The sequence below is a fragment of the Nilaparvata lugens genome, chromosome 4 (genome assembly GCF_014356525.2).
Source record: "Nilaparvata lugens isolate BPH chromosome 4, ASM1435652v1, whole genome shotgun sequence".
Taxonomy (NCBI): Eukaryota; Metazoa; Arthropoda; class Insecta; order Hemiptera; family Delphacidae; genus Nilaparvata; species Nilaparvata lugens.
Window position 1 is genome coordinate 27,379,668 of NC_052507.1, and position 27,933 is coordinate 27,407,600.

Consider the following 27,933-nt stretch of genomic DNA (forward strand, 5'->3'; position numbering starts at 1 on the left):
CCCCCCAATCCAAGTGTAATGCCCCCCCAATCCAAGTGTAATGCCCCCTCCCAAAGTATCCCAATTCCCAATCCTTTAGTTTTTAACATTAGTCAGTGCTCAGTGTATGACAATAAAATTCACATCTTACATTTTAATCTTCCAAAGGACATTATTCACCTTTGTTCTTGTGGGGAATTCTTTCTGTTTTCATAATATTATAAAAATATATACCATCGTTTCTTATCTCTTTTAAAAAAGAAATGAAGTATCTTTTAGATATTATTTTTGAGACTAGCAGTGCACCCGTTCTTGTTCGGGAGGACTAAAAAGTACTACATTACATCAGGAAAAACTACATGACAAATATTTTAATAGGATATTTGAATATAAGTAAGGGAGGCTTTGCTTTTTAAATGTAAAGGTTACTTATAAAAAGTTAAATAATAATAGCATTGATATTCTTTTATTGCAAAAGAATATTGCATAGCAATTTTGGTGAACATTCATACAAATTTGGAACGATTCTATTCATACAATATATAATTTCGGCAAGTTTAGGTATTCTAAATCCTATACTATTAAACGAGCAATTTCTGTTTAAATGTTTTGATATTTAAATGTTTATATGTTTGTATTTCACCAGATCTCGAAAACTGCTCTAACGATTCTCACGAAATTCAGAAAGTAGTAGGTTTATAACATAAAAATTCTATTGCACTAGTTCTCATCCCTGGGGAAACTCGCTGAAGGACATTAAAAGAATTTATTCATCCTTGGAAGAACAGCTGATAATTCCGTCGTCTGTTGATGATGGAAGTGAGTGAGCGAGTGCATGTGTGTGGGACTGAAAGGATTAAAATTTAACATGCTTTTGTGAGAGAAATTTTTGCATTCCTCTGCGAATTAATCTCAATCCCCTGTGATTAGATAGAACCTTTCTGTATGAACTATGAATATTTATTAGATATCATCTAATTAGAAATATAGAAGTATATTAATATTTAGAAAGATATCATCTGAACAAATACATTTTGTAAATTCTATCAATTAATACCAAATATCGGGGCACCAAGCTTTGCTCGTTATTCATTCATTGATAAACAGAAACGGCCCAAAACTGTTTCTCCCCCGAATTTTGGTTTATACACTATAAAATGTATAGTTGAAATATTTAATATTCCAAAAAGTAGGTTATGTTTCATACACTTGAATTCAAGTGAAATTTTCAGTCCAAATATTCGAAAACATAAAAGTTATAATTTAGATTGTTTACATACCAAATTGAATAACAAAATAACACTCACTAATCACTTAGAACTGTAAAATAATTATTAACTTTGAATATTATGATATATACCATCTCATGTCAACAAATCAGATTACTGTATTTTGATCAAGTCAATTAAAATTTCTAGATTTCTCGCGCGATACGATAAGCTAATTGATTACACAGCTGATCTCCCACACAGGCACACGCATCTTCTGTTATCGACAGACGACGAAATCATCATCTGTTTTTTCAAGGATGAATAATTATCCTTTTCATGTCCTTCAGGGAGTTTTCTCAGGGATGAGACCTAGTGCAATCGAATTTTGATATCATAAACCTACTACCGTATATTCCGAATTTCGTGAAAATCGTTAGAGCCGTTTCCGAGATCTGTTGAACATAAATAACCATATAACCAGATAGCCAGATATAAAAATATAAACAGATATACAGAAATTGCTCGCTTAATATAATAGGATAACAACTTATAGTCCAGTCAAATGATCGTTTTTCAGGAAACAGCCCCGAAAGATTTTTTTTGGATGGTTCTATCTGTATTTTGGGGCGCTAAATTCTAATCTGAAATTTGCTGACACGCCAGAGGGCGACTTCACCCCCAAAATTTTGGACTTTTTTTAAGGTCTCCATTTAATCTCGAGAACCTTGAATTCATCGAGAAAAAGCATTCTCTATATAATATTAAAGATAATAAAATTTCCAATGAATTGACTGGTCGCGCAGGACTACTCTTTGGATTTTTTATCTGAAATGTTCCACAAGATACACAACTTTGAATGTGCGAGAAATTTGTGATACTTCCTCCATTTTCACAGTCTCGCATATGCAACGTTGCGAATCTTGTGGAACACTTCAGATAAAAAATCCAAAAAGTAGTCGAGATTGTGATGAATTTTCTCCTCTTTTCACTTCCATGAATTACTTCTGTTTTCAATACCGTTACAATAATTACTTGATTACTGTTTGGTGAATAGGGTGTAAATTTGAAAGATTGAAATTGCCTTCATTCGATATTTTTGACAAAAGAAGTTTTTTTTCTTCTGTCAAATTCACTAGAGCTTGCGATGTTGTTTATAATTGCATTTTCATTTCAGATACATAAATATAATCATGAAACGCCTTCGAAATTAAAATAATTATTAGATTAAAATGTACATTACAATTTAACTTATCATTGTGCTTTTGAGAAAATTAGGTTGCAACAGCAAGGAAACTCAAACACAGGACCATTAAAAATTAAAATTAAGCAAATAAGGGAATCAGAATAATAGTGGATGATGAAGTTATAATTTATTTTTGTGAAAGATTTACCATCAAACTCATAGGCTTAGAATTACTAAAATTCCTGCATACAATATATTATCAATTGTATTTTTCATGCTTTATATTAAGTTACACTTTGCAAAATATAACATTGTAAAGGTGGGAAAAAGTATTAAAATTAACTACATTAGGATATCTCTATTTAATACCTTGACTTTTTAGCCATGATTCAAAATGTTGACATAAAATGTAAACAAATCATGCCCCCCCCAAAAATGTTGATGGCGCAAATTGCGCCATGCCCCCCCCCTTGTGGGCACCCCTGCTCAGCAGAATATTCCAACAATTCTTGCAGTTATATTAAGGGACGATTTATTAATAGAAACGGATAATTATTAATAGATAGAAACGGATCACACGTACTAAACAAAAAATATTACTTGGTTGATGAAAAAGCCAATATATAAAAGTGTGTATTTTAATTATTGAAACAGCTCACATGATACAGTAACAAACACAAAATTTTACATTGTAGGCCTATATAAAAGTAAGACCAGTTTCTGTTATCAGTTTCTATCCTTGATTGTCTTGTGGAATTCATAATTCTATTTGAATAAATAATTCTAGTTTCACAGCGTTTTCTTTTTCTTTTTCAGCACACGAAACTTCAATGACTCTCTCTGCAAAATTGATTTTAAACCATTATAGAAACATAGTTTAATGAATAATTGAAGATGTCAATAAAATCCTAGGACGAAAATGAATAGTCATCTACAGTTCGAGTGAAGGTCCCGAGTCGATCAAACATGATTTTGAAAAAGGAATTGAAAGATACAGGAAGAGAGTGAACTTAAAATAAGCAGTTAAAACTATTCAATGAGAAAAGAGAAGAACACAGTAATAAGAAACGTAGGTATAAAGTATTTGAGAACAAATAGCCTAAGTAAAACTGGACCTACAACTTTCAAGCCTACCTGATAATAGAACAGTAGGATCTGCTTGATCGACGGCAAACGATTAGAATGTACATTATTTGATCCGTGATTCTTCTTTTTCTGGAATCCCACTCAAATCATTTTACAAATAATTTGAAATTACATCTTGGAACTGTTGTAAGTTTTGTACTAAGTATGAATGAATATATCGGTATACCGTGTAGCGTATAGGCTATACATCTGTAACCCTATGACCCTACAGTAGACTATATTTATCTGTTAACTATTATCTATTTTTATGACCTCGATATCTGTAACCCTACTAGACGTTGTCTTTGTTCAATGAATATAATGATAATAGAATTCTAGATATGGTATATTTAGGTCAAAGCCCGGTTGCACAAAAGCCTGTTTTTATTTAATTATGGTACAGTAATATGACTCACATGGGCTACTACTTAATATGGAACAGTCATTTTTTATTCTGCTGTTTGACAATCCTTATACGTTCCATATTAGTCGATAGAAATTTTTGCTCGATAGGAAGTGATGATTCATAAAAACATATCACAGAATATAATTTGAGGAGATTTAAATGATGGAATAAGGTTTTAAGGTTGAATAACTTGAAAAATTCATCAATAATCAGGAGTTTTTAATTATACAAAAATATATCATTTTCAATGAATGATCGAGCCATTATACGTGCAGAGTTTTTACAAAGTGCTTAATATAATAGAACAGAAAAATCAACAAATAAAACCAATGAGAACTCCAACAGTATAAATCTTATTGCCATTATTTTAACAAGGCACATTTTGATATCTTACGTTTATATGTAACATTTTCTGTGATTATGATAATAAATATCAATATCACAAGGACTAGAGATTTGTATTTTACAACAAATAAAAATAATTGTTATTTTCTTGAAAACTTGATTTAGTCTTCTAGGACTAGAGACAACCGTAGAGCTATTATTTGTATTATCAATATAGTTATTGTTAAACAATTATTGAAAGTCTAATAAAAAAAAACGGTTGAAAAAACTGCAGAAGAGTAAAACCTAATGAATGAATGATTATTAATCGTATTATAAAATGGTTTGTTATGAGTGAAAGCTGTACATAAAAGGACACTTTTAAAGGCAAGATTCCTCACTCACATGAAAATGTGATTGAGTACTTCGCCTCATCAGGAGAGCTTAATTCAAAGCTTTGCTTATAATCTACTTTTAACTAACCTCAGCTTTATGTTTAGCATTAGGAACGTCTTCAGAAGAGGATGAGCTTGAATCATTATCATTCCCCGTTTCTAATAATTGATAATAGTTTGTAATTTTTTTCTGAGTTTTGCTATTGACAGCCGAAATACAAATGGTATCCATGAGGCAGTGAAGACAATCCGGGTCCAGCATCACAACTGTTATCAAATTGACGAACTTTGTGTCAAGGTTTGAAACAATGGTTGCCAGTCCATCTGGGTCTCTAATCCTCTCCACCAACTCATCATTCACATACACCTGCAACAGAAAATAGCATAATGTGAAAACTCAAGAAAAATATGAGATACAAATGATCAAGAATAATCCTATCTTCAAAACAGACCAATCTTGTGCAAATGGTTGACTAAACCATGTTGACTTATCATTTCTTGACAATTTTCAAAGTACGGAAGTAGATGATTCATTATAAAATGTTCCTATATTGCGATTTTTGATAAATACACTTGAAAAATGATCCCTTTAACCATTCATATTTGTTTAGATAATGAGACTCTTTATGAAAGACTCATACAAATTTTATTTCTTCAGTAATGCTCCTATTGATATTTCTACGAATGTTTTATATAGATTGTTCTCTCTTGGTATGAAAATGCTAGTGGAATAATTTTATTTCATGGGAATGTAAATCTCATTGGATATTGAATACAAAAGCCTCACTGTCATTACACGAAGAGAGAAATCAAGTGACTGGACTCTCAATTCTGATATAGTTATAATTAACTATATAAAGTTAATTATAATTAACTTTAAATCAAATCGAATAAGTACGGTAATGGAGATCATTCTATTTTTTTCAAATATTGAATAAATTTTCATCAACTGAGGATATGAATTCGATTTTTTTCTAATTTTCAATCTGAACTCATAACGAATTATTGTGAAAATCTAATTTGACCGATTCTATAGTCTTTAAAAATCCACAAGCTCCCAGTAAACAGTTCCTCTCAATCGGAGAATGTATTACTTAATGGTATTTTCTCGACCATTTGTAATATTGGTTTTTATTTTTAATAAGTGATTATAATTTTCACATGAATTTATATATTTCTATATGATCTAGAGGAAATAAGCCATCGTTACATCTATCAAAGGACTTTCTCAAACTGTATTTTCTCGTTCCATAGCTCCTCCTAAAGAGAATGAGAATTAGTGGCTTAATACCGGCATATTGTAAGTGAGAATAATTGCAAATTAGAAATTGGTTTTAGGCCTATTGTTAAATATTTAGAAAATCAGAATATTTTTCAGATATGAGTGAAACTAGTATTTTCCTAGCTCTATGTCGCATTAATAATCAATGACATTGCAACTTACACAAGGCTGTCTGGTTGGTTTTTCATACACATAGCCAGCTAAATAGTCAGCGACCATTGCACTGTCAAAGTCCACATATCTCTTGGATGGATGAGTAGAAATGCATTCCAACATGTCATTCTTCCACAGACATCCTTCTTGAGCCATTTGAATCAATTGATCAGCCAGACACTGTATTATTTGATCTTTCATTATGATTTTTGTTTTGAGGATATTCAGTGATGAAAGAAGAGAAATCACAGATGGCGGCTCGAAGTTTCCATCATTCTCACAAGGCTGATCTAGATCCGGCAAATTTTTCATTCTTTTGTGGGGGCAGTTAATTTCATGTTTACATGCAGGTTCGCCACCACCAGACTTCAGTTTAGCTCTTGATTTGCTTTCAGACGGAACATTTTCTTTCGAAACTCCTTCAGAGAGTGGATATCCTCCATTTTTAGAACTCTGAGCAGTAACTGAAGTTCCAGATTCTTTAATAGTATTGTTTATTTTCTCATTTACATCCTTGAAGTTATTTTGAGAGTCTCCAATCTGGTTAATACCAGATTTACCTCCAGAATAATCCATAGACTTCTCAGATTTTCCAGTAGATGAATCTGTATCTTTACCAGCCAATTTTTTATAACTCCTCTCTCCAGAATCATCAAGTTGATTCTCATCTCCTGCATCTCTTTCAAAACCTTGTTGCTCTCCAGTACCAATTCGTTCTAATAAAGGCTCTTTAGATTTTCCAGTAGATGATGCATTTTGTGTTGTAATCTCTTCATCTAACTCATGAATTATACTTAGATTATTATTTGAAACAGGATTACTTTGCAATGAATCATTTTTCATCATAGTTATTCCCATTTCTTCTCTTGAAGGATTTGATGATTTCAGAGCTTCAATTTCATTCTCTTCATGATTGGCCTCTTTATTGTTGCTGTCAAAATTATGAGTATCTGTCAAATAATCAAGGTTCTGATGTGCATTATCTGCATCATTGTTTGTTTGACTCTTAGAATTTATCAAATCTTCTTTTTTATGATCTGGGAAATCACCACTGGGCTTAAGATGCATTTCATATAAATCATTTGCACTATCCATGATGAATTGTTGTACTAGTTCTTCCTCACTCTGAGGTTTCATACTCTGGTTATCAGTAGCATTATCAGCATTTCTGCTCTCAGCTAGACTGGAACTATTTCCATTTTCACCAGATAATGAATCAAGTTTTAATTTCAGGTCTTTTTGAAGATTTTTCACAAAAAATTCACTTGATGGATTGTTCTTATTATAAATGCAGCAAGGACAGTGAATAGGACAAACATCACAACACGTTTTTTCTTGTTGATCCTCATTGCCAGTTTCTGATGTTAAATTTCTGAGCTGTAGAGGTTCTTCATCATCCGTTGATAGCAAAGTGTTATCATCACTTCTTGGAGGATGGCCATACTCAATCAAACTTTTCAGAAGAGCTTTCATATTACCCAATCTCTCATCATATTTGATCTTTTTCAAACATTCATTTAGAAGTCTTTCCAACCCACTACATTCCTTTCCGTCATCGTCCAAAACTTCACTTGCATTTTTACCCTCTCCTCTCAAGTCACTAGCAAGAGGATACTTCATGCGAATAGGCTCAAAGCAGTCTTCATCACATTCTTCTGTTTTTCTCAATCCAGGCTGATGATTCCCTGTGTGATATTTCATAATAACTGGCCAGTGACACTCCAAACTGCAAAGATCTTCCCAATTATTCATCAATTTCACATGGTTATTTGCTTTTATATTTTGATCTTCTACTGTTACAACATCAACTACTGATACAAGTATTTGACTCACAATACTTCCACGCTCTTCAGGGGTGATGTGACCATCAGCGCCTCCAGCTACATCGTTTTCTTTCTTTTGAATATTTTGCTCATTTGATTGATCTATTCCGCCCACAACTGCATAGACTTGTTGATTCCTATATTCTTTTGATACATCCATTGTTTCCAAATTAGTTGAATAGGTGCTCAGTGATTTCAGAATATTTTCAAAATATTGACTGGAAAATGATTCATAATTATCTTTTGTCATTGAAGATTTGCAATGGTCGAAATAATCTTTTATGTTTACTTCATTTTTTCCATCTGTTTCATCATTGCCCTCGCAAGTTTTTATAGATGAGATAATATTCTCCAAATATTTACTAGAGAATGATTTATATATATTTTGAGTCATATTAGATTTACAGTGATTGAAATAATCTTTTATGTCAACACAAATCTTTTGAACGGTTTTGCCATTATTTTCACCAGAGTCGGATGAATCAAAAACTAACTGAATATTTTTTTTAATATCATCACTTCCGAAACAATTTTCTCTGGAATTTGTAGAGTCAATATGATTAATTCCATTTACTTCCACATTTGTATTTGTAAGATTCCAAGAAACTGATGACGGCAAAACTTTTGGTTGTTCCGGAAAATTAAATATTTTTGATGGAACCTGCTTCAATAACTCCAATCTGTCAGAGTTTTCTCTTAAATCATGATTCTCTATTATTTTGAAAGAAACTCTTATTCCATCCACAGATATTGAAGGGAGAGCTGAGAGGCTCACTACTGGATTCAACTGTTCATTTTCAGAACACCTAATTTCACTTTTACAATACAATGAAATATACTGTGAAATTTCATCTTTGATTGGTAAAATGTCTACTTCATTGTTTGCTTTGGAAACGCATTGAAGGAGGAATTTATTGATATCTGATACAGTTCTGGGTAAGAATTGACTTGAGTCGTGATCCACAGAGTATCCATTACAGTGAGTCTTAGTACGATGTTCTGGCTCTAATAAATTATCGATCTCAAGAAGTAAAAACTTGAGATATGATTTCAAATCTGCACGATCATAAGAATGAACAAGTCTTTCAAGGCTCTTATTCAAAATCTTTTTTGCCAACTCCAAATTAGGGTCATCAATAAAATTACACTGTTTGAAACCGGAACATTTAAATCTACGATTTGAATTCATATTTCTGGTTCGGGAATCGGTCAAAGCCTTAGGAATGAAACATAATAGATCGAATGATGGAGATGCACCTACCTCAGAAGTAGTTCCTCCTTCGATTTCAGATATTCCAGTCCCCAATTCATAATTTTTTCCATTTTCATCTAAAAGTTTATTGATATTTGCATTTTTACCATCATTATTTGAGTTAGTATTGTTGTTTTTCTCTTTGTTTGGTTGTATTGAGTATCCACCATATGGAAGCACATTATTTTTGGAACTTTCAGAATAGCATTGAGACTGTTGATGAGTTGTGCAATTACCAGTAACAATTGCAGGGTCAAATTTGGATGATTCTTGAATCTTTTTTGACTGAGCACTACTCGGTTTCCTGAAATCATTTGTATCTTTATGAGTTGACGATGAAGGTTTCAATTCATAGTTTTTTGTGATGAGTTTAGTTTTGTGTCGGGGGCTCGTTTTCTTTTTCAAATGTTTCATTTTTTTTATTTCTTCTTCCTTTTCTAATAGAAGAGATTTCCCTTTGTCATTTCCCTGTATATAATTAGAGTATAAACCATCTGATCGAAAGCAAGTCGTAGTTTCTTTCTGCCACTTATCAATGGTGGAACTCATTTCTGACTCTAATACACATAAAATTCTGATTTGGTCGTCAAACATGCACTCCAAATCAACAAGCAGACATGCTCTTGAAATTTCAGTACGGATATTTTGTACTATTTGACGGAATTGACAATCGATGAACTGTAGAATAAACTCAACTTCACCTTCAAATTCGAATACACTTGGTTCTAAGTCTCTTTTAGTGGAGTCTCCACAAAGAAGATCTTCACAAATATTCTTATAATTGGAGAAAAATATTTTCACTCTATTGGCAATGATTGAATCAGTCACATGTTCCAGGGTGAGATCTAAAGCATTTCTCAACTTTTTGAAATCGATCATAGAGTTCAATATTTTTCTGGAACAAAGCCTCTCATTTTCTTTGAGAGGATCATTTGTGATAGCATTATCAAGTTTTGTGTTTTGAAATTGAAAGCCTCGTAGACCTATTTTTTCATTCTCCAAGGTTTTTTTGGTACGTGAATATGATACTTTCTCTGACAGACGATCAACATTCTTTGAGCAGTTTTCCTGTTCTTTTTTTGATTTTGACAATTTTATATTGTCAATTATCTTAAGATGTATCTCCACTAGTTCTAGTAAATATTGAATACTTGATTGTTCGCAAATACCTTCCAGAAAGAATAAAATAAGTTCCGGTATTTTCTCCACCAATGAAAATTCATTATTTTTTGGACAGGATATTCCAAGAAGTGGCTTCAATAAACTCAATTGATTCAGGAAAGATTCCAAGATATTATTTATTTCATCAATTGAGGTAGATTCTAGTAGTCTTGTTATTTGTCTAGCCACAAGGCCGATAGCTATAATTTCCGCACTTTCCATATAATTTGCAACGATTGTAATGGGGCTCATGTTTTGAAAACTTTGATTATTTTTCCTCAATAGCAAAATAAGTCTGGAAACTATATTTTCAACTACCTCAACACTTTTTGAAGTGACGAAACATTTCAATAACTCAGAGAATGCAATTTCTATCTCACCAGAATTTTTAAAACTTTGTTGACAATCGACTCCATTGTTTAACTTGGAAGACAGTGAGTTCTTATATGATTTCAAGAGCACTTCATGGTTTTCAAGTGATATGGAATCATTTTCGAAGTTTCTTATAAGAATTTCAATAAATAATTTCAAATATATACCATCCATAATGTTGATAGGAGACATCAAAAATTGGTTGGAACTGGTTAGAGATGATACTTCATCCCCAGCATTAATAGTTGTAGAGTTCGAATTAGTAACATTTTCATGCAACTCTTTTTTCTCATTTTTCAGTTTTGTTAGCGTATTGCTCACATAGTCAGTATTTTTTGAATTGAACCTTTTCCATTCAATATTTTTCGATTTATTCCTGCTATTTGGTGGTGTTTCCATTCTTTTCTTCCCAATATCCTCTTCAACATCAACTTTCTTTACATGATAATTCTCCATCCTTTTCAGATTGGTATTATTTGATTCCTCATCATCATTGAGGATTTTGAAATCTTTAGTTGGATTTCTTGATGATCGATCATAATTACCGCTCCTAAATAATGTTCTTCCCTTACTATCGACTTTGTCTCCTTTTTTATCATCCAAATTCCTCCTCTCCACAATTTTCAAACCAATCTCTTGCGACTGCGTTTCAGACGATCTATTTTCAAATGCCAGAACAGATAGAAGGGAGTCTTTGAATCTAGTCTTTGGATCATTGTCCTTTGAAAAATATTGTTTCCTCTGTCCTACACAACTCTTTTCATCGCTCTTATTCACAACAGATATGGTACTGGATGTTTTATTCTGTGGGCGAAAATCTTCATTGATGAGCAGTTCAATTAGCTTCTCAGAAGTGATGTTTGTTACGGTATTATTGAGTCTTGCACAATCACTCGAGCCAGAGTTACTAGAATCATGCGAACGTTGAGATGAGGCTGACACCAATTGATCTCTATCTTGATTACAACAATAAAATTGTTTCTGATGATTATTTAGTTTGGGGGTTGAGGGAAGTTTGATTTTATAATATGGAAAGTTGTAGGTAAACTCTTCATCTTTCCTGACATCATTCATGGCCTCTTTGTTTCGACTCTTATATAGATTCATGATTGAGGAAGCTTTAATCTTTTTATTTTCTTGCTTTTGAATTTCAAACTCTCTCAAAGCTCTCAGAGCGTTTTCATCTGCAAGAAGAAACTTATGATGAGGACATTTCATTAGCTACTTTTCAATACTCAAATTACTAAATAACAGTCTGATATCAGACTGCTATGTCGTTATTCAAGTAATGCAACTTATTGAATTTAGTGTTCCAGTAGTTCATTAAACCATCCAAACAACTGCAAAGCGGATTGACACTGTATTGTGAATTATACTCTTACTTAAAAATAGTAGGTAGTTCTAATTATTGATTAGTTATTTCTAAGTTTATATGTTAATTCGAAAACTTGGGGATGAATAAATTTAGGTATCAATTCTTGACTCGAAAATATCAATAATTATTTCAAACACTGGACGCTGGACCTCAGTTTGTGTGTTGGATCTGGAATCAATCTGTGCTGGATCTGGAATCTATGGATATCTTTGCTATGACTGAAAAGTTGATGAGTTTATAAGTATGACTGATAAAAAATAATCAAGTTACCCATGCATCGCTCAAGCAGTTGATCCTTGACTAAAGGGAAAGGCGAGAAAGGAAGCACAGGTGAATTCCAAGATAACGGCTCTCCATCAAATAAATCGGTTGTACTGATGAATGTAGAATCATAATAGCGAGGTTTGTAGATAGGCATAGCATTGGGTACCTGGCAAGAAAATAACAAAATAATAAAAATAGTGGAAAACTACAAGAATGTAAATCAAATAATCTTTTCAAGATGAATAATCTGTTATATTGGACTCATATAGCAGGCTTGTATGTACTCATTATAAAAGTTTTATCCAAAAAAGGTACAGGAGCCCACGAACGTAATAACTTTCTGCTATAATAATAGTGGTTTGTGATACATTCATAACACAACATAATATTATCATGAATCATTCTATTTTTTAAAATGCCAAAGTTATATTTTTTAATTTAAAGTATTATAGACAGATATTGAAAGTTTAAAATAGTTGTTTTAATGGAATGCATAAATCAAGATCTGAAGCTCCATCAGAAAAAAGTTTTTTTTTGTTGAATAACATGCCGGCAGTTTTTTGTTAACGACAGTCGACTTAGGCGTTGCCCCCTTCAGTCTGCATGTGCTACCTGGTCGCAGGTTCGAGTCCCGCCAACTCCCATCGAATAGGCATGGACGTTTTATCATTTCATAAATCACCCTCGCACTTCTCATTACTCACGCACAAGCAAAAAAGCACATGTGGGCATCATCCGCAATAAAAAAACAACAAACATAATATTTGAGACACAGTGGTAGAGATATGTGAGAATTGTAACAGTGCTCAAATTTCTCTTGCAAACAATTCTTACAAAAATAATAGGTAATTCATACAAAATAAAGATTTATGATGTTACGTGTGTATAACATATTATTTGATTCTCATCATTACAGATTAGATTCATTTACAAAATATAAACAAGTTGAATTATTTTAAATTCAGATTTCATAGATATTGTTGTATGATATTAGTACTCGGGACTCATTGAACTATGAAAACTGTAACTCACCAGAGTTTTGAAGAAATTATTGGACATCGTTGTTGGATCTGCGAAATAAATAATCAGAATTAGAAAATTTGCATTTATTTGAGTTTTAGGTAGCGTAATATAATCTATATGCCATAATATGGAGGGAATGAAGAAGGATTTGTCTAATCCTCAATGTCTTTCCATGCTTATAAACTTGCTTAATACGCATGATCGAGCGCAGTGGTTATGTTCAATGCTCAAACTTGTACATCAATTTTTCATTCTGATTAAATAAAAGTTCGTGAATTAGTGATATAATCCTTATAATTCCTACAACAAACAGGATACAAATATTTCAAACATCTAGCACATCCACAATGTGAAAGCTTTCATTTTATTGGATGAAAGAATAATTAATCATTTTGAAATCACTCTAAACTGAAGGTCTGTTTAGCATGACTCGAACTGTGATGAGAGTATGAGAAAAAGATAAATAAAGACCAGTTCAAAGTAATCAATACTTACTCATAAGAACATAGAAAGTTTCCAGATCCATTTCAATGCGTTTACTTTTTTCTGAAATTTATAAATAATAATTAACTTATTATTAGTTTTCCTTTAAAAAGAATTAGGGTACAATGAAATTATCAACAACAAAATAGGTGTCAATTACTGAAAAACAGCCAAACACCAAAGAAAACAAATTTGAATCATGCAATGGATATGTTTGTTACCAATATTCTGTCCTGTAAATTCTCTTATTTTACGAGTTTCTCATATCGATGGGAAAATAAAATCTATGTTTTATATTAATCTACAAATTTTTTGAGATGATTTATCATAGGCCTAAAACTCCCAAACTACAAGCTCTTTACAGACATAGCAAATTAATACAAAAACTGGTTTCTCGACAGTAAAATTCGCAACAGTTCTAAATTGACTACAGTCTAATTTATTATAATTATTATTAGAATTCGTAAATTTCCACAAAATACCTTTGAGCTGTATGGTAATCACTGAAAGTATTGATAATCAAATTTATGAGACATGGTAAATAATACTATAAGAAATATGATCAATTTCCTACTATTTAGCTACTTATCAGCCAGATAAGTAAGATACGTAAGATACGTAAGGTAACATTACGCAAGATTCTTCAAAATCTTTGCTACACAATGAATAGTAGGCCTATGCAATGTATAGAGATAATTTTTCCTGGTCTACAAAATGAAGAATTACCTTCAGTTTCTAGTGAATTCTCTGGATCCCCCACAGAAACAGAGTTTTCTATTACCTCGCGGTCAGCTGAGCTGCTATCTTTAGCATTACTACCGTCAATGGTTCCTGCTTCATTCAAATTTGTATCAGATTTATTATCAGTGCTTCCATTTTCTCCCCCAGCATCATCATTTCCACCTCCCTCATTATTACCCTGGAAGCTATTATTTCTGCTTCCAGAATCACCCTGGTCTTTGTCTTTTGAATTCGAGTCTCTGTTATTTGGATCTTTAGGACTTGAGTCACCATTATCATCACCATCAACATCTTCCTTGTCATCCTTGTCTTTTTCATCTGGATCACTATTCTCATCATCTTTAGTGTCATCTTCCTTTTGATCCTTTTCGTCTTTCCTTTCTGACTCTCCATCTCTCTCATTATTATTATCATCTGTTTTTTCATTATCATCAGACATTTCAACGTTATCCAACTTATTTCTTTCTGAATCTTGATTACCCTCACCAATATTATCAACTTTCTCTGTATCATTATCACCTTCATAATGAACCAAGCCAGGAGAATTAATTTCACTCTCGGAAGACGAAGTTTTATCGTCATGTTTCTGATCCAGGGCTTTTGTCTTGGATTTATTTTTAATGATGTTCTGAATCACATGATGTGATGATTTTATAGTTTCCAAGTCCGACGAAGACGTGGAAGTGCGATAGGAGGAAAAGCCCTCTCCCTCTCCAATTTCTCGACCACAAGATATACAAGCCAACAAAAATCTTTTATTCAAAAGACAGTAATCACAAATGAGGATCTGAAAATATAGAGGGAAGTTATGATAAGCAAATTTTGCTCATTAATAGATGCTGAATGAATATTGTGTTCTCCCTGATAGCAGCTTTATTAATTTCTGCTAATAACTTGAATATTGTAATGCTGGATTGAGATAGATGATTTTTCCAAACAAAGTGGAATATTCCATTTATTCTCGAGTAGCTTATATTGATATGCTGGCTAACATATTTTGTGGTATCGTGATAGCCTAATTCCTTATCACAGGATTCTAAAAAATGAACAAATATATTTTTTCAATAATTTTTTTGAAATATAGGAATAATAGCTTTTGGCCGGTATTCATCCAAATTTGGAATATTTATGTCTAAATTTTTCAATCCAGACACATCTTGAATTGAGTGTTTTATTGATTTAGGGTGTAGCTTAGTGGAATAAATATGTTGGTATTGACTATTGTAACAGTATTGGTTAACAGGCCAAGGAATATATTATTTTCAACTTGAATTAAATTTATGAAATTCAAATACTGAAAAATTATTGTCTATCGATCCAAATTATTGCACTTGACTAATTTGAAAATCTCCAATAACATACGGTGAATTATTGAGAATAGTTATGAGATAGATTCTTCCTATGAGGCTAGTTATATCAAAACACTTCAAATTTCGTCAATTTCCGTATTTTAGTAGGCACTTTATTGTTGATATGGGGAAAATTGAACTTACTTGAGAGCTGTCCACAGACGACGAACTTGATTTAGACTGTTTTTTGTGAGAGTGTACATCTGAAAACAAAATAAGATCAATTATTTAAATATTATATGACTGACTATCCGTACGAATCTCCAGCAACAGCTTTATTATTTATCAAGTATGAGATTTTTCAGTAGGCTGTAAATTGTGAAATCAAATCTATAGTTGTGGTTTTCAGTGAGCTATTTTACATAAAGTTTGCCAGTACTCCAGTAGGCAACGAATACTATCGAGACTACTTTCGAGTAGCTAACGAGACTTTCACTGGTGAAAATTCCAGTTTTCTTGATAATAAGTTCTATATTAAGCCTACACTAAGTAATCACTCTCAGAGAAAATCCTAATTTTTTGATAAGACGAATTCGACACCTCAAAAAGTTTGTTTATCTACAACGGTGAGTCATCACTTATATTCTGTACGCTCCCTTTCAAAGCTCTGTCCATTTGCAAAATTTATAGTCCCTATATTTGTATCCCAGTTTGCATTGAATGCAACTAATAAATCTTAACATCACCTATTTTTACATATCTAGACAGAATAGAGATGGAAGAGACTACATTTATTTTTTAAGTTATAGAAGATTATCTACAAAATGTGAAAACAGTATATTTCTAGGTGATATGTGAACGATAGAGGATGACTGTATTTTGGGAATGTACCTTTGTGACTAATCCTCCCGGGTGAGTCATGCCTTTTTTTCCGCTGAATTGTAGCAAGAGAAAAAACAGGATATTAGATACTGAAATATCTATACAGCAGTTATTGATATCTAGGCAGGAATAATATGAAATTAGGCAGCATTTTTTTGATGAAGAAGCGTTATCAACTATGATCATGAAATTATGTCTATAATATTTGTCGGTAGAATTGCAGTGAATTATATTGAAAACTTCGATTATAAAGGCCCGATAGAGTAGAGCCCCAAAATGCCTTGATTAATCTTTATTCGATTATATAAATATCATATTATTCTTTTATTTATTCATTCATCAATTTTATAATAGAATGACTTGATCATTTCAATTAATTGAAAAATCGAGAAGCTGCATTATTGGAATTTGAAAAGATGATTACGTTAGGAAGTAGCTTAAGAAAATTCAGATGATGAATTTATCCACATTCATCCTTCAGAATAATATAAATTGTACGATATCCATCAACATTCATGAAAATCAATTTCTAAAAAACCCATCAATGATCAATTTTCAACTTACCTCGGGAGTTTCTGGTGGTGTTATAAATGGCTCATCTGTGAAAAAAGAACGTGATCAAATAGAAGTCAAGAAAATCTCATAGTTTTTATAAGAAAAAATTTATGATATATTTATAATTAAAGTCAGCTCCAAATTGAGAGTGAGGCCTTGTGGTAGCCTCCAGGAGGCCTTAAGGCCGAGCTCTCACGTGTGGGGCGAGCTTGCTTAATGAACCATCAACAAAATAGATATAGGCCTATCGTTAATATTGTATAATCACGGTAATAAAGAATAATAGGTAGTTCAAAGATGCATAATACGTCAAAATGTTATGAAAATAACAGTATTCTAGAAAGAGAATGACAAAAATATATTGATTGGAACGACAAATAAGAAATCAAAACTTTAATTGAACAGTAAATATATGTATAGACCTATATCAAATTAGGGATAGAAACAGTTTTGAGCAATTGCCCGTTGACTGTTTCCAAACTATTGTTCTTACTGTCAATAAATTCATGAATTATTAATACATTGATTTTAGAAGGACTTTTGAAGTAGAAAAAACAAAAACATTTACTTTTAGTAATTGCAATGGTTTCGACTCAATAAGAGTTTTTTTTGGACCTAGACCAGGTCGAAACGATTGTTACAACTAGAAGTAGGCTACCGTAATTGCTTTTTCTACTTCAAAAGTGTTTTTGAAATCAATGCTAAATCGATGGTGAAAAAGAATGGATATACAGCAAAATAAATAAATGATAAATGAAGCGACTACTTTATCACAGTATACATGATGTGTGAAACTGAAAGTTATATACGGTACTTTTTGTATTAGTAACAAAATTAGAAGTAGCTCGAATATTAATAATTACTGCTTAAAAATTTTAAAATAATATCTAAGTCATAGTGGACAGTACTATTTAGTCTTCTCCACGTTACCTGTGTCAGTAAAGGACGAATCAGTTTGATTATGCTTGTATAATTTCTGTAGAAAAAATTAAGATGACAGGTGAGTGAAACTTTGACTTAAATAAAATATTATATGAATGAATAAATAAAATATTGAATCGTATAAAAAAACTAGAGAAATCTATGAAATGTACATCGTTATATTCCAGCATGTTATTATTTATCAATTAGTGTTAAGATAGGATATCATCTTTCCAAACGTAGAAACGAAATTGTCATTAATTTTATTAAACATGAAAAAGTAATAAGTTTGTAAAGACCAATTTCAAATTAGATGCTAGTGCATATTTTATGGATTATTAAAAAAAAATTTTCTTGAGTGTTTGATAAAATGTAATAATTGATGAAACTACAGTGAAGAATAATCAAGGAAAATATATGACTCAATATAAACAGAAATTACCAATAATTTATTTGTATAAATCTAGTAAGAAGAAGAAGTTGTTATTGATAAGAAGAAGTTCAAACTACTAATTTTCTCTCAAACTGATATAGATTCCATGAAAAGTTAATATGGATTTATACGAGTAAGAGTTTTTCCACCTTTTGCGACTGAATAACTCATATTATTAAATATTGAGAAGCTATTTTCTTAAAAGATGAGCAGTAGAAGTAAGCTATTGTGAAAGAAAATGGTAAAACATATTTATTTCATTCGCAAAGTAAGTATAAGGAGTAAGGACTACAAGAGGTTATTCGGATTTGATATTCAAATCACTGACCACAAGTTGATGGATCTTCTGGTTTCACTGAGTTTTGTCTCTTCAATCACTTTCGAGCAATCGCGTTTCCTCTGTAGTAGTTTCCATCAAAAATGAAAAATGTTAGCATTTCAGAATAACACTGACTCACCAGACTATAGAATCGGAGGACTCTATTTGGTTCTATAAAGTTAAAAACGTTCTTCTCACGATAACCGTGGTGCATGTTGGAAAGACAAGGATGATTAGTGATAAAAATACCTAACTTTCTCATGAGAAATCATGGGTTCAGTTTGATTTTCTATCAGGACCTAAAATTCCATCTTCACACTAGTTTCATCACAAGAAAGAAATCAAGGAGCATGCTTTGGAAACACAGTAATTGAATTGATGGGGATTGAACGCTCACCTCACTAATTTGTTTCTCCAGCTGAGTATTGGAGTTTGGAGTCGACTCTGTTGACTGACCATCAACATGTAGCTCTTTGTCCTCCTTCAACTCAATGGCACTTGAAGAAGAAGAAGAAGAAGTACTATGCTCACTTGCAGCAGCTCTATAACAACTTTCAACATTGAAACATTTGGTCGCATGCACTTCAACATCCTGAGGTAATGTCCTTAAATCTATTGCACTTCTATCACCGGAGTCTCTCATTTCTGCTAACAACGAATTTTTTGCAATTCTAGAAATTGAATCAGTCTTTGGATTATAATCAGTCAGGTGTTCACCTCCCAGCTGTGAATCAGAATTCTTCAGCACTTCCTTGTCATCCTTGAGAAGACCGGCTCTGATTTTCTCATTCAACTTTTTGAGCGTCGGATGTGGAAATAAGGCTTTGTGCTTCCTGTGGCGCTTGGGGGGTTTCTGATCACACGTGGTGGATGTGGAGGTGGAGGTGGATGGCTCTTTGGAGTTGCAGCTTTGCATTTGTTGTTCAGCCTCTTCAAGCTCTTGCCTCGCACTTTTTGGTAACTTCATTTCACAGGTTGATTTCTCTTGTAGATATTGAATTTCTCTACTCTTATCATCGATTTCCATGGTCATTTTCATCACCTCTCTCTCATGTTTATCATTCACGTCTTCAAGCTTCTCACGAAGTTCGATTACGGCTATCTGAAACCAAAAACACGATTTTTTTATAAATTTTTCAAGAATATTACAGTACTGGATAAAAAAAACAAGCATCTACTATACAAACATCTACTATACAAGCATCTACTATACAAACTAGCATCACATATACTGCACTAGACTTTTTGCAACTTCTTCTATGAATTTCCGAGTTTAACAAAAATTTCTATGATACACCTGTCTGAGAAACAATTTCTTCTCATGATCTCATGAATACATTCCTTATACGATTCAAGTTCATGAAAGATTCTACCAAGTATTCATTGATACTCAATTTTATAAGAATATAGTGTAATACCCAACATCATTCCCCTATATATTGATGAATTAAACTTGTTTTTGAAATTTAAATCGATTGCTGCTTAGTAGAAAATGTATAAGTATATTATTGGATATACAAATAACAGTAATTCAAAATTGCAAATAACAATACTGATGCAATGCATCGGCTACAATAGTTGATGGTTTCACTGTTTTTTTAGTAAAAAAAATATATAAAAATCTAAACTAGGACTAACTTGAGATTAATTAGACTAAGTTATATATCTATAGTGAATGGAAAGAGGAGAGGAATGATAAATACCTGGATTCGGATATTAATGGACTCAGGGGAAGCTTGGTATGGGGTGATGGGGTGGAGTGGAATGAGGACTTATCTGCTTGAAATGTTCTAGTAGGAGAAAGAATATTGATTAATAATTGTATAATCAAACTATGTCGAATAAGTTATTCAACTGTAATTTGACTCATACAAGAGCAAAACAACACTTGAGATAGAAATATTATTTGAATATTACTAATGACAGTATAATAATTTTAGAAATATCGCATGCTTATAAAATTTTCTTACACTAACCTCTAAAGTTTGAACTTCTTCTCTCAATTCACTAATGGTACACTCATTCTCTAGAAGCTCTTTACCCAGCTTGTTCATTTTTCTTTTTAAACCACTTACCTAGAAAAAAATTATCTATTGATATTCAAACGCTATACACACCAAGTAATGATTGATATCAACACATCAGCACCTTCATTTCTCGATAGACCAAGTATTGGAATTCAACCTATATAAGTCTAGTGTTCTGCTATTAAATTTTCAATCATAAGCCAATATTGTAGCTTTAAAAGCCATTCACCTTCAAATTAATAACTACCGTATTTTCAAATATTTTGTTTGATTATAATCGGCCTACTGGATGAATTTGCAGGTAGAGATTCATGCTTGCAAGTATAATTTGTAAGTTTAGTGTTGTGTAATAGAATATTAGGATTATATTTAGAAGAATTAGTTGTTCCAAGCTCCTTCAACATTCACATATTAAATGGCTCCAAATTTTCAATCCAAGAAATAGGAAATTATTGATGTTGCATGATAATTGATATAATTGTAATACATGAAGTAATCGTATAATAGCTGAATGATTTGACAGAAACTGATTAATCAAAAATTTTAGTATTTGAATAGATGAGATAGAATATAACTGGAACTATGAACACAATTGACTTCTAGTGGATATATAGGCTAATTTCAATAATAATGATTAATAGAATCACTGAAAAAATCGGAAGAGTACTTTACCTCAGCCAAACGATCTTCGATTTCTTGTTCTCTATCTTTTTCTAGAGACTCAATCTCACGTTTGAGCTCTTTGGTCAATTTCTTGTGCTCTTCCAGCTGCTGCCTCAAGCTCGGCTCGATGACATGCTTCAAGTAATTGAACTCCTCATTGGTGTGCTCCAGCTCCTCGGTGAGGCGCAGCCTTTCCTTCTCCAGCAGTTTTCTCTCGCACTCCTTCTCGGCGATTTTGAATCTGTAGTCCTTCATTTCGCTCTCTAGGGAGCACGTTCTTTCCTGCAGTTGTTGCCTCATTTCTTTCTCGCACGACATCTTCCTCACCATGGCTTCGAACTCGTAGATCTCGTTCTGTTTGTCGTCGAGTTTGTTCTCAAGCTCCCTGAGCTGCTCTTTGTAGCCACCCTCCATGTTGGCCCACATCTCGTCAGCCTGCTGCAGAGTCTGCTTGTAGTAGCCCTCTTTCATCTCCAAATCTTTCAGTCGGCACTCCAAGTCACAGTTGGTCTTCTTCAGTTCCTGTAGCTTGGTGATGAGGGAGTTCTTTTGGTCGGGTGAAAGACTCTGCTGCTGCAGTTCCTCTTTACATTTGATGGCAAATTCCAGTTGCTTGATTCTGTCTTGCAAGTACTCTTCATAATCGTTATACTGGTCGATACAATCACTTCTATTTGATGATTCGTGATGTTTTATACCTTGATCACCAATTTCAGTTTCATAGGAGGGAACCAACAAATTCTTCACAAAGTTTTTCTCCTGATTTGAGTGCGATTTGAAGCGATTATCTCCACCGTCACAACTCATTTCAACTTCAGAGGATGACATGATCATCTTATTGGATCCACTCTCTTGTGAACTCAAATCTCTACCCGCTGACTGACAAATAGCGTTGGCAACTTTCCAAGTGTTGAAAACCTGTAACGCTGGAATTGTTTTCTCAAGCATCTGTGCTCGGCAACGTGATTCAATCTCTTTCTCCTCCAATTCGAAATTGCGTTGCTCATAGTGCTGCACCAAATTCTCCATTCTAGATGCATGCTGTCTTGCTTCAATGCGCTTGCGCTCTTCCTCTGCTAAGCAACTCCTCAGGTTTGACATTGTTCTAGCATTTTGCTGCAACTGCACTTGTAAATCACTTTTCTTCTCTCCTAGTGCACTGAGTTTTACCTCCAATCTGTAAAGAGAAATGTGTAATAATTATTGATAATACCGTAGGGTTCTGTAATATTATTGTGAGACACAAAAAATCAGTCAACTGGTACCCAGATTCATCGTGTCTTTTACAATTGAAATCTGAAATATTGACTATCTAATTTCTATTGGACAAATCATTACACTCTTTAAAAAACATTAAATATGGGTAATTTATTAGTTATTAGAACAATTCATAAGATTTAGTCTATGAACAGAGATATTGTGTAATTTCTCCATATTAAGGTGAAATAAAGACGGTATTGTCAGCTCCACATAATTAGTGTAGAATGAATATAGTTTTTATTCCACTATTCTTAAGAATGAGACAAATATTAGTAAAATTTTATTATGTAAAATACAGCATGAATGTACTGAACAGTTGAAAGTGCTAAACCAGATCACTCACACTACAGTACACTAAGCTACACTATGTCCTGACGTTCCTTTCTCTGACATAATTTCTTTCTGCATTATCAAATAAAAATATACCTTTATTGTGTGTATTATAATGTAAGTTAATAATAAGACCACAGGAAATTTTAATTCTTGAAATCCATGACCAGCTTCCAACAACTGTACTTTATATTCAGTAGATTAGTAAATCAGTACGATAGACTACCTACCTAATTCAATATAATTCAGTCCATGACCGGCAATCGCCAAACAGACTTTGTCAAAATCAATCTATAGATAACATAACCTCAGAAAAAAATTTAAATATAATGAAAATGATTATTTTATATATTTTTTATATGTGAGTAGATAGATATATTTTAAAATTATGTTGAAGTAGATATTTAATTTTTTTCTTATTATATTAGTGAATAGAATTAGTTATAAACAACTTAAACTACAAAAATTCTTGGAAAATTAATTATTTTTAAAGTATGTCCAAAAAAAAAATATGGACCGTTTACCTGAGTTTATAAGAGAATCCTTCAATTTATAGAATAAGTCAAATTTATCAAGAAAGGTACTATAATTTTGATTTCAAATTGATCATAATACTAGGATTTACAGGAAATTTAAGAGATCAGTAATTTAGTAGGTACTTGATAGAATTTTGTGTGACAGCGTCTGCTGCTGTTATCAGATCAGCTGATAACGAAATACACTGGCAAATGAAATCGAATAGGAATAGGCCTAGTTGAGATGCATAAACACATGCCTAGCTATTTTTATGATTCTTGTTTGTGACTATTCAAATAATTTTCTTAGCTCTGTCATTTTTTCAACGTTTTTTCTAAAGTAGGTAATTAAAGTTTACCCAGAAGTTAAAAAATCCAATACCCCCTTTTATATTTTATTTTAGAAATATTATCCACATTCTACCAAGTATTGTAATTAAATTAAACTATTATGGATCTGTACAATGATTTATTTCTATTGATCACATTGCTAAGCTCCTCATTTCAAAAAAGTGCTTCAAGTTACAAACTAACAAAATTACGTAAATAATCGTTCCAAGAAGCCCCTTCATTCAAAATATCTCAACATTTCGAAAAGTTCTAATGGGATTTCAGAATTATATGTTGAAAAATATATTTAATAAATTAGTTTGTTGTTAGAAGCTGAAGAGCGTTTTTGTAAATAGGCTTTCTCAAACAATCAAAGCATTCTTTATCCAACGCCTAAATTTTTTGTATTATTAAAAATTAAAAATGTTCTAGAAAGTACGATATATAATTAATAAAGAAGCACGGTACTTACTTTTGACATCTAAGTCTGGTATCATTTTCAGCTTCCTCAAACTCGCACTTTTCCTCATCCAATTTCCGGCTCAGCTCTTCCAACATTCGACACCTTTCTTTCAAGTGTTTGATTTCTGCCGATAGAATAATTTCTCGATCGAGCCTCAATTTCATTTTCTTGGCCTGTTCATCGCCGCTGCTCTCATAAATAGCCAACTTATTCTCGAGCATTTCTACTCTGTCGCGGTAGAACGCCAGTTCTTTGGATTCTGCACTCAGACCATTTGCTTCGTGGGTATTATTAGCTCTCAGTAACCGTTTATTACTTCCCTGCTCTTCGATTCGTTCTTGAATTTGTTTCAGTTTTCTGATCTCTAAACTGAGATCTCCGGTGGTCTCCAGTTTTGCCGAACTGCAGTCGGTCTGAGTGCAGCGACTGCAGTACTCAGGACTCTCCTCGAAAATTCCGCTCTCCTGTAGACAATCAGCATCTTTGAAGAGTTTCTTGAGTGGCAGATCATCTTTCTGTTTACCACAGTTCTGAGACAGATCTGTGAATGGTAATACTGTTGCAATTATTCTACTTTGTGACTTAGATGTCTCAGATGATATAACTGAGTCGGGCGAGGTGAGGGATCTAACCTGGAAAATTAAAATGCTGTTTTAGTTGCTTGAACTGAAACAGTACATGACTCCTATTGAATAACACATTCTCATTTGGAATACTATCAAATATTTCTAAGTGAATATGATAAGATGAACTGAGCACTTTTGTGGCAAAATTAATCATCGACTTATAACTACTCTTATACTAGAGGCAGGCTATAAAGGCCTACTTTACCATACACAGTGAAGTAAAATCAATAAGAATATAGCATTCACTATTGATTAATAGATTTCAGATTGAGTGAATATGAATGAGTGCCGTCAGTCCAACAACTTCCCTTTTCAAGACTTGCCAGAAGTAAAAATGGATATCTTTCCTCCGTTCCATGAAAGTCTATAACAGTCTACAATCTACAAATGATCTGAGATATAAGTGAAATATTGTTTATAAGCTTTGATAAGGATTCAATAAAATAATACAATTAAGCTATCAATACAGCACACGACTTGATGGCGAGCAAGGAGATATAAAAAGAGATCAATGAATTGATTTTACTCTTGTCTCCTGAAGCAACTTATATATTTTCCTCCCAAGTGGATATCAAGTAGATGCTAGATGGTTGTCCAAATAGGGAGTTGTGTATAAGTTGGCGAATACAATCATCTATACATAAAATAATTGATCATTGTGATCAATGTACATTATATAGATTCACAATAAAATATACAATATAAACTTACTGATAATGCATCCTGAGAGAGGGTGTTCAAAGCAGTCTCCAGCCTCACTTCATAGTGCCTCAATAGAGACAAACCTTGCTGTATACTAACTTTGTCGGTTACATTCTCTATACTCAGGCACAATTGGGCTAGTTTGTATTTAATATCCCTGCTACTGGGCTCCTAAAAGAAGCAGAATAAGGGAAATTAATGGAAACAGATAACATTGTTGCAAATAAATTTTCAATTCCTACTTAATTCAGAAGCAATTACAAATATTTATAAATTGTTTTCTTGTAATAGAAGCCTAATATGGCTTGGAGCCTAGTTTCCATTGAGAGAGAAACTATATAATATAATGTCAGATATAAAACCTCATCAAGTTTAATTACTGAAGAAAAATTTGGTTAATGAAGAATAAAATTCACTCAATCTCAATGTACGATGAATCTAAGAAACTTGTTTCTCGTTTAAACAATATGACAGTTCAGTCAACTCGATATATCATGACCCAAACTTATAATATAAGATGTGACTTGAAGTTGAGCAAGTCTCTTGTTTCTGTGACTTAGAATCATATTTTCAATTTTTACTGAATCAAATTGGAAATTGTATTGATCTGGTGTTCAAATCGTGATTTGTTTTTACATAAGAGTACATGATATTTTGCCCTTGACCAGGACGAGAATAGACAACATGCTCTAGTAATCTAAGAAGCAGGCGTGGAGAGAAGAATAACCAAAGGAAAGATGATTAGAATGAACGCAAGACATGGAACAGTGAATTTTCATCTGTGTCATCTTAAAGCAAGTCTTTTCGTTTGAGAATGATTTAAAACTCGTTTCTGTTGAGTTTGGTATTGAACTTGGTAGTTTTACTGGTTTAAAAATTGGCGGGGAAATCTTTGAAAACTTTGATGTTTCTAATTTTGGTTGAAAACAATTTTAACAATAGTTTTTAGAAACGATAATGTAGATTCTCTCTAGAGTTAAGCCGGGAAAATAAACCTTTCAAAATTTAATGAATAAAAATTATTGATGCCAAATTAGCCCAGACCTACATGTTATTTCAGTACTGTAGGCCAATACAATAAAATATTGATTATTGAATGTATAGGTACGGTAATGTTTCATAAGGTCATCTTGTAGTTCAAATTATTTTGCTGTTCTAAGTAGCACACCTCTCATCCACCATTTTAAATTTATCTATACATTTTCCAATCAACTATCACTTCTTGTTCTCAGTTGATTATAGTAAATATAAATGAAAAAGTGATTATGATACAGATAATTATAATACTATTTTTTTCATAAAGATTGGATATTGTTGCCTGAGCTTTAAATTCATATTACATTACAACATTTATAATAAAACTATAATTGATGCTTTTTATTTCAACCTTCTACAGACTAAAAACATCAAGTTATAAAATCTCACACAAACAGTATTTTATATTACTATGAGAAGGGCATAGCTACTGGAAATTAAATTGATATTATTGAATTTAATAAACGTCTCCAATCTGATTTAATTAACTATCACGGTACGTGTTCCACCAAGAACCTTATAGATTGCCAATTGAACAATCCACTTTCTTACATGACTGAACAGATCCCCAATTTGATTATGCATTGTTCTGTTCTGTACAAAAGGACTATTGTAATAAGGAAGTTGTCAACAAAAGATATTGCATGGGAAACCATTACCATAGAGAAGCGATTCAATAAAAAATCATTGTTTAGTTTATAAGAAAAGAATACAGTGACGATAGGTAATGTCTGATAGAGACAAATATCAGTTCAAATACTTGTGCGAAGGTTACCGTTACTTTTAAATAAAGTGAGTAACTATGAAATATATTCGTGATTCGTGTTAGTTACTGCACTCTCTCATATTCGGTTCAGAAACCTTTTGTAAGATATACTTGACTATAAAATTGTAGGTAGTTCAAAATTAAGGCTTTAATAATATCACCGTAAATGGTTTTAAGTTGATCCTTAATACTTGGTAATTGATAACATATTATTGGTTATTGATGTTTCATGACAGTGTGATATTTAGAATTTGTTCCTCTGAGC

At 32.4% G+C, this 27,933-nt stretch overlaps 3 protein-coding genes across 4 annotated transcripts in view; all 3 read right to left on the bottom strand.

Moving 5' to 3' along the window:
* The window catches only part of LOC111051962 (signal recognition particle subunit SRP72), a 33,677-nt gene extending 30,005 nt beyond the window's left edge, over positions 1-3,672 (bottom strand). Inside the window, exon 1 of the mRNA XM_039427241.1 lies at positions 3,508-3,672. The gene's annotated coding sequence lies outside the window, so the exon portion shown is untranslated. The remainder of the gene's footprint in view (positions 1-3,507) is intronic.
* A 430-nt stretch (positions 3,673-4,102) lies between these two features.
* On the bottom strand, positions 4,103-15,494 carry LOC111051964 (uncharacterized protein DDB_G0290685). The gene is made up of 5 exons (XM_039427264.1): positions 14,538-15,494; positions 13,824-13,874; positions 13,338-13,375; positions 12,312-12,471; positions 4,103-4,990 (listed from the first exon to the last, which is right to left on the bottom strand). Exons 1-5 carry the CDS (start codon positions 14,989-14,991, stop codon positions 4,977-4,979), a joined length of 717 nt encoding a protein of 238 aa, XP_039283198.1. The 5' UTR covers positions 14,992-15,494; the 3' UTR covers positions 4,103-4,976.
* Positions 15,495-16,045: 551 nt separating this feature from the next.
* LOC111051960 (myosin-9) overlaps positions 16,046-27,933 on the bottom strand; it is a 135,815-nt gene continuing 123,927 nt past the window's right edge. For both annotated transcript variants that reach the window (XM_039427237.1, XM_039427238.1), the window contains 7 exons: positions 25,877-26,038; positions 24,549-25,171; positions 21,651-22,818; positions 20,928-21,026; positions 19,349-20,053; positions 17,288-17,322; positions 16,046-16,104 (listed from right to left, as the gene is read on the bottom strand). In XM_039427237.1, coding sequence (XP_039283171.1) covers positions 17,308-17,322; positions 19,349-20,053; positions 20,928-21,026; positions 21,651-22,818; positions 24,549-25,171; positions 25,877-26,038 — 2,772 coding nt within the window. In that variant the 3' untranslated portion in view covers positions 16,046-16,104; positions 17,288-17,307. The remainder of the gene's footprint in view (positions 16,105-17,287; positions 17,323-19,348; positions 20,054-20,927; positions 21,027-21,650; positions 22,819-24,548; positions 25,172-25,876; positions 26,039-27,933) is intronic.

Coding starts and splice junctions, on each gene's coding strand:
- LOC111051964 (XM_039427264.1), bottom strand. CDS start 14,991: ATGTCTGATGATAATGAAAAAACAGATGATAATAATAATGAGAGAGAT. Junction 13,875..14,537: donor GAATTCACTAGAAACTGAAG/GTAATTCTTCAT, acceptor TATAAATTTCAG/AAAAAAGTAAACGCATTGAA. Junction 13,376..13,823: donor AACTTTCTATGTTCTTATGA/GTAAGTATTGAT, acceptor TTTATTTCGCAG/ATCCAACAACGATGTCCAAT.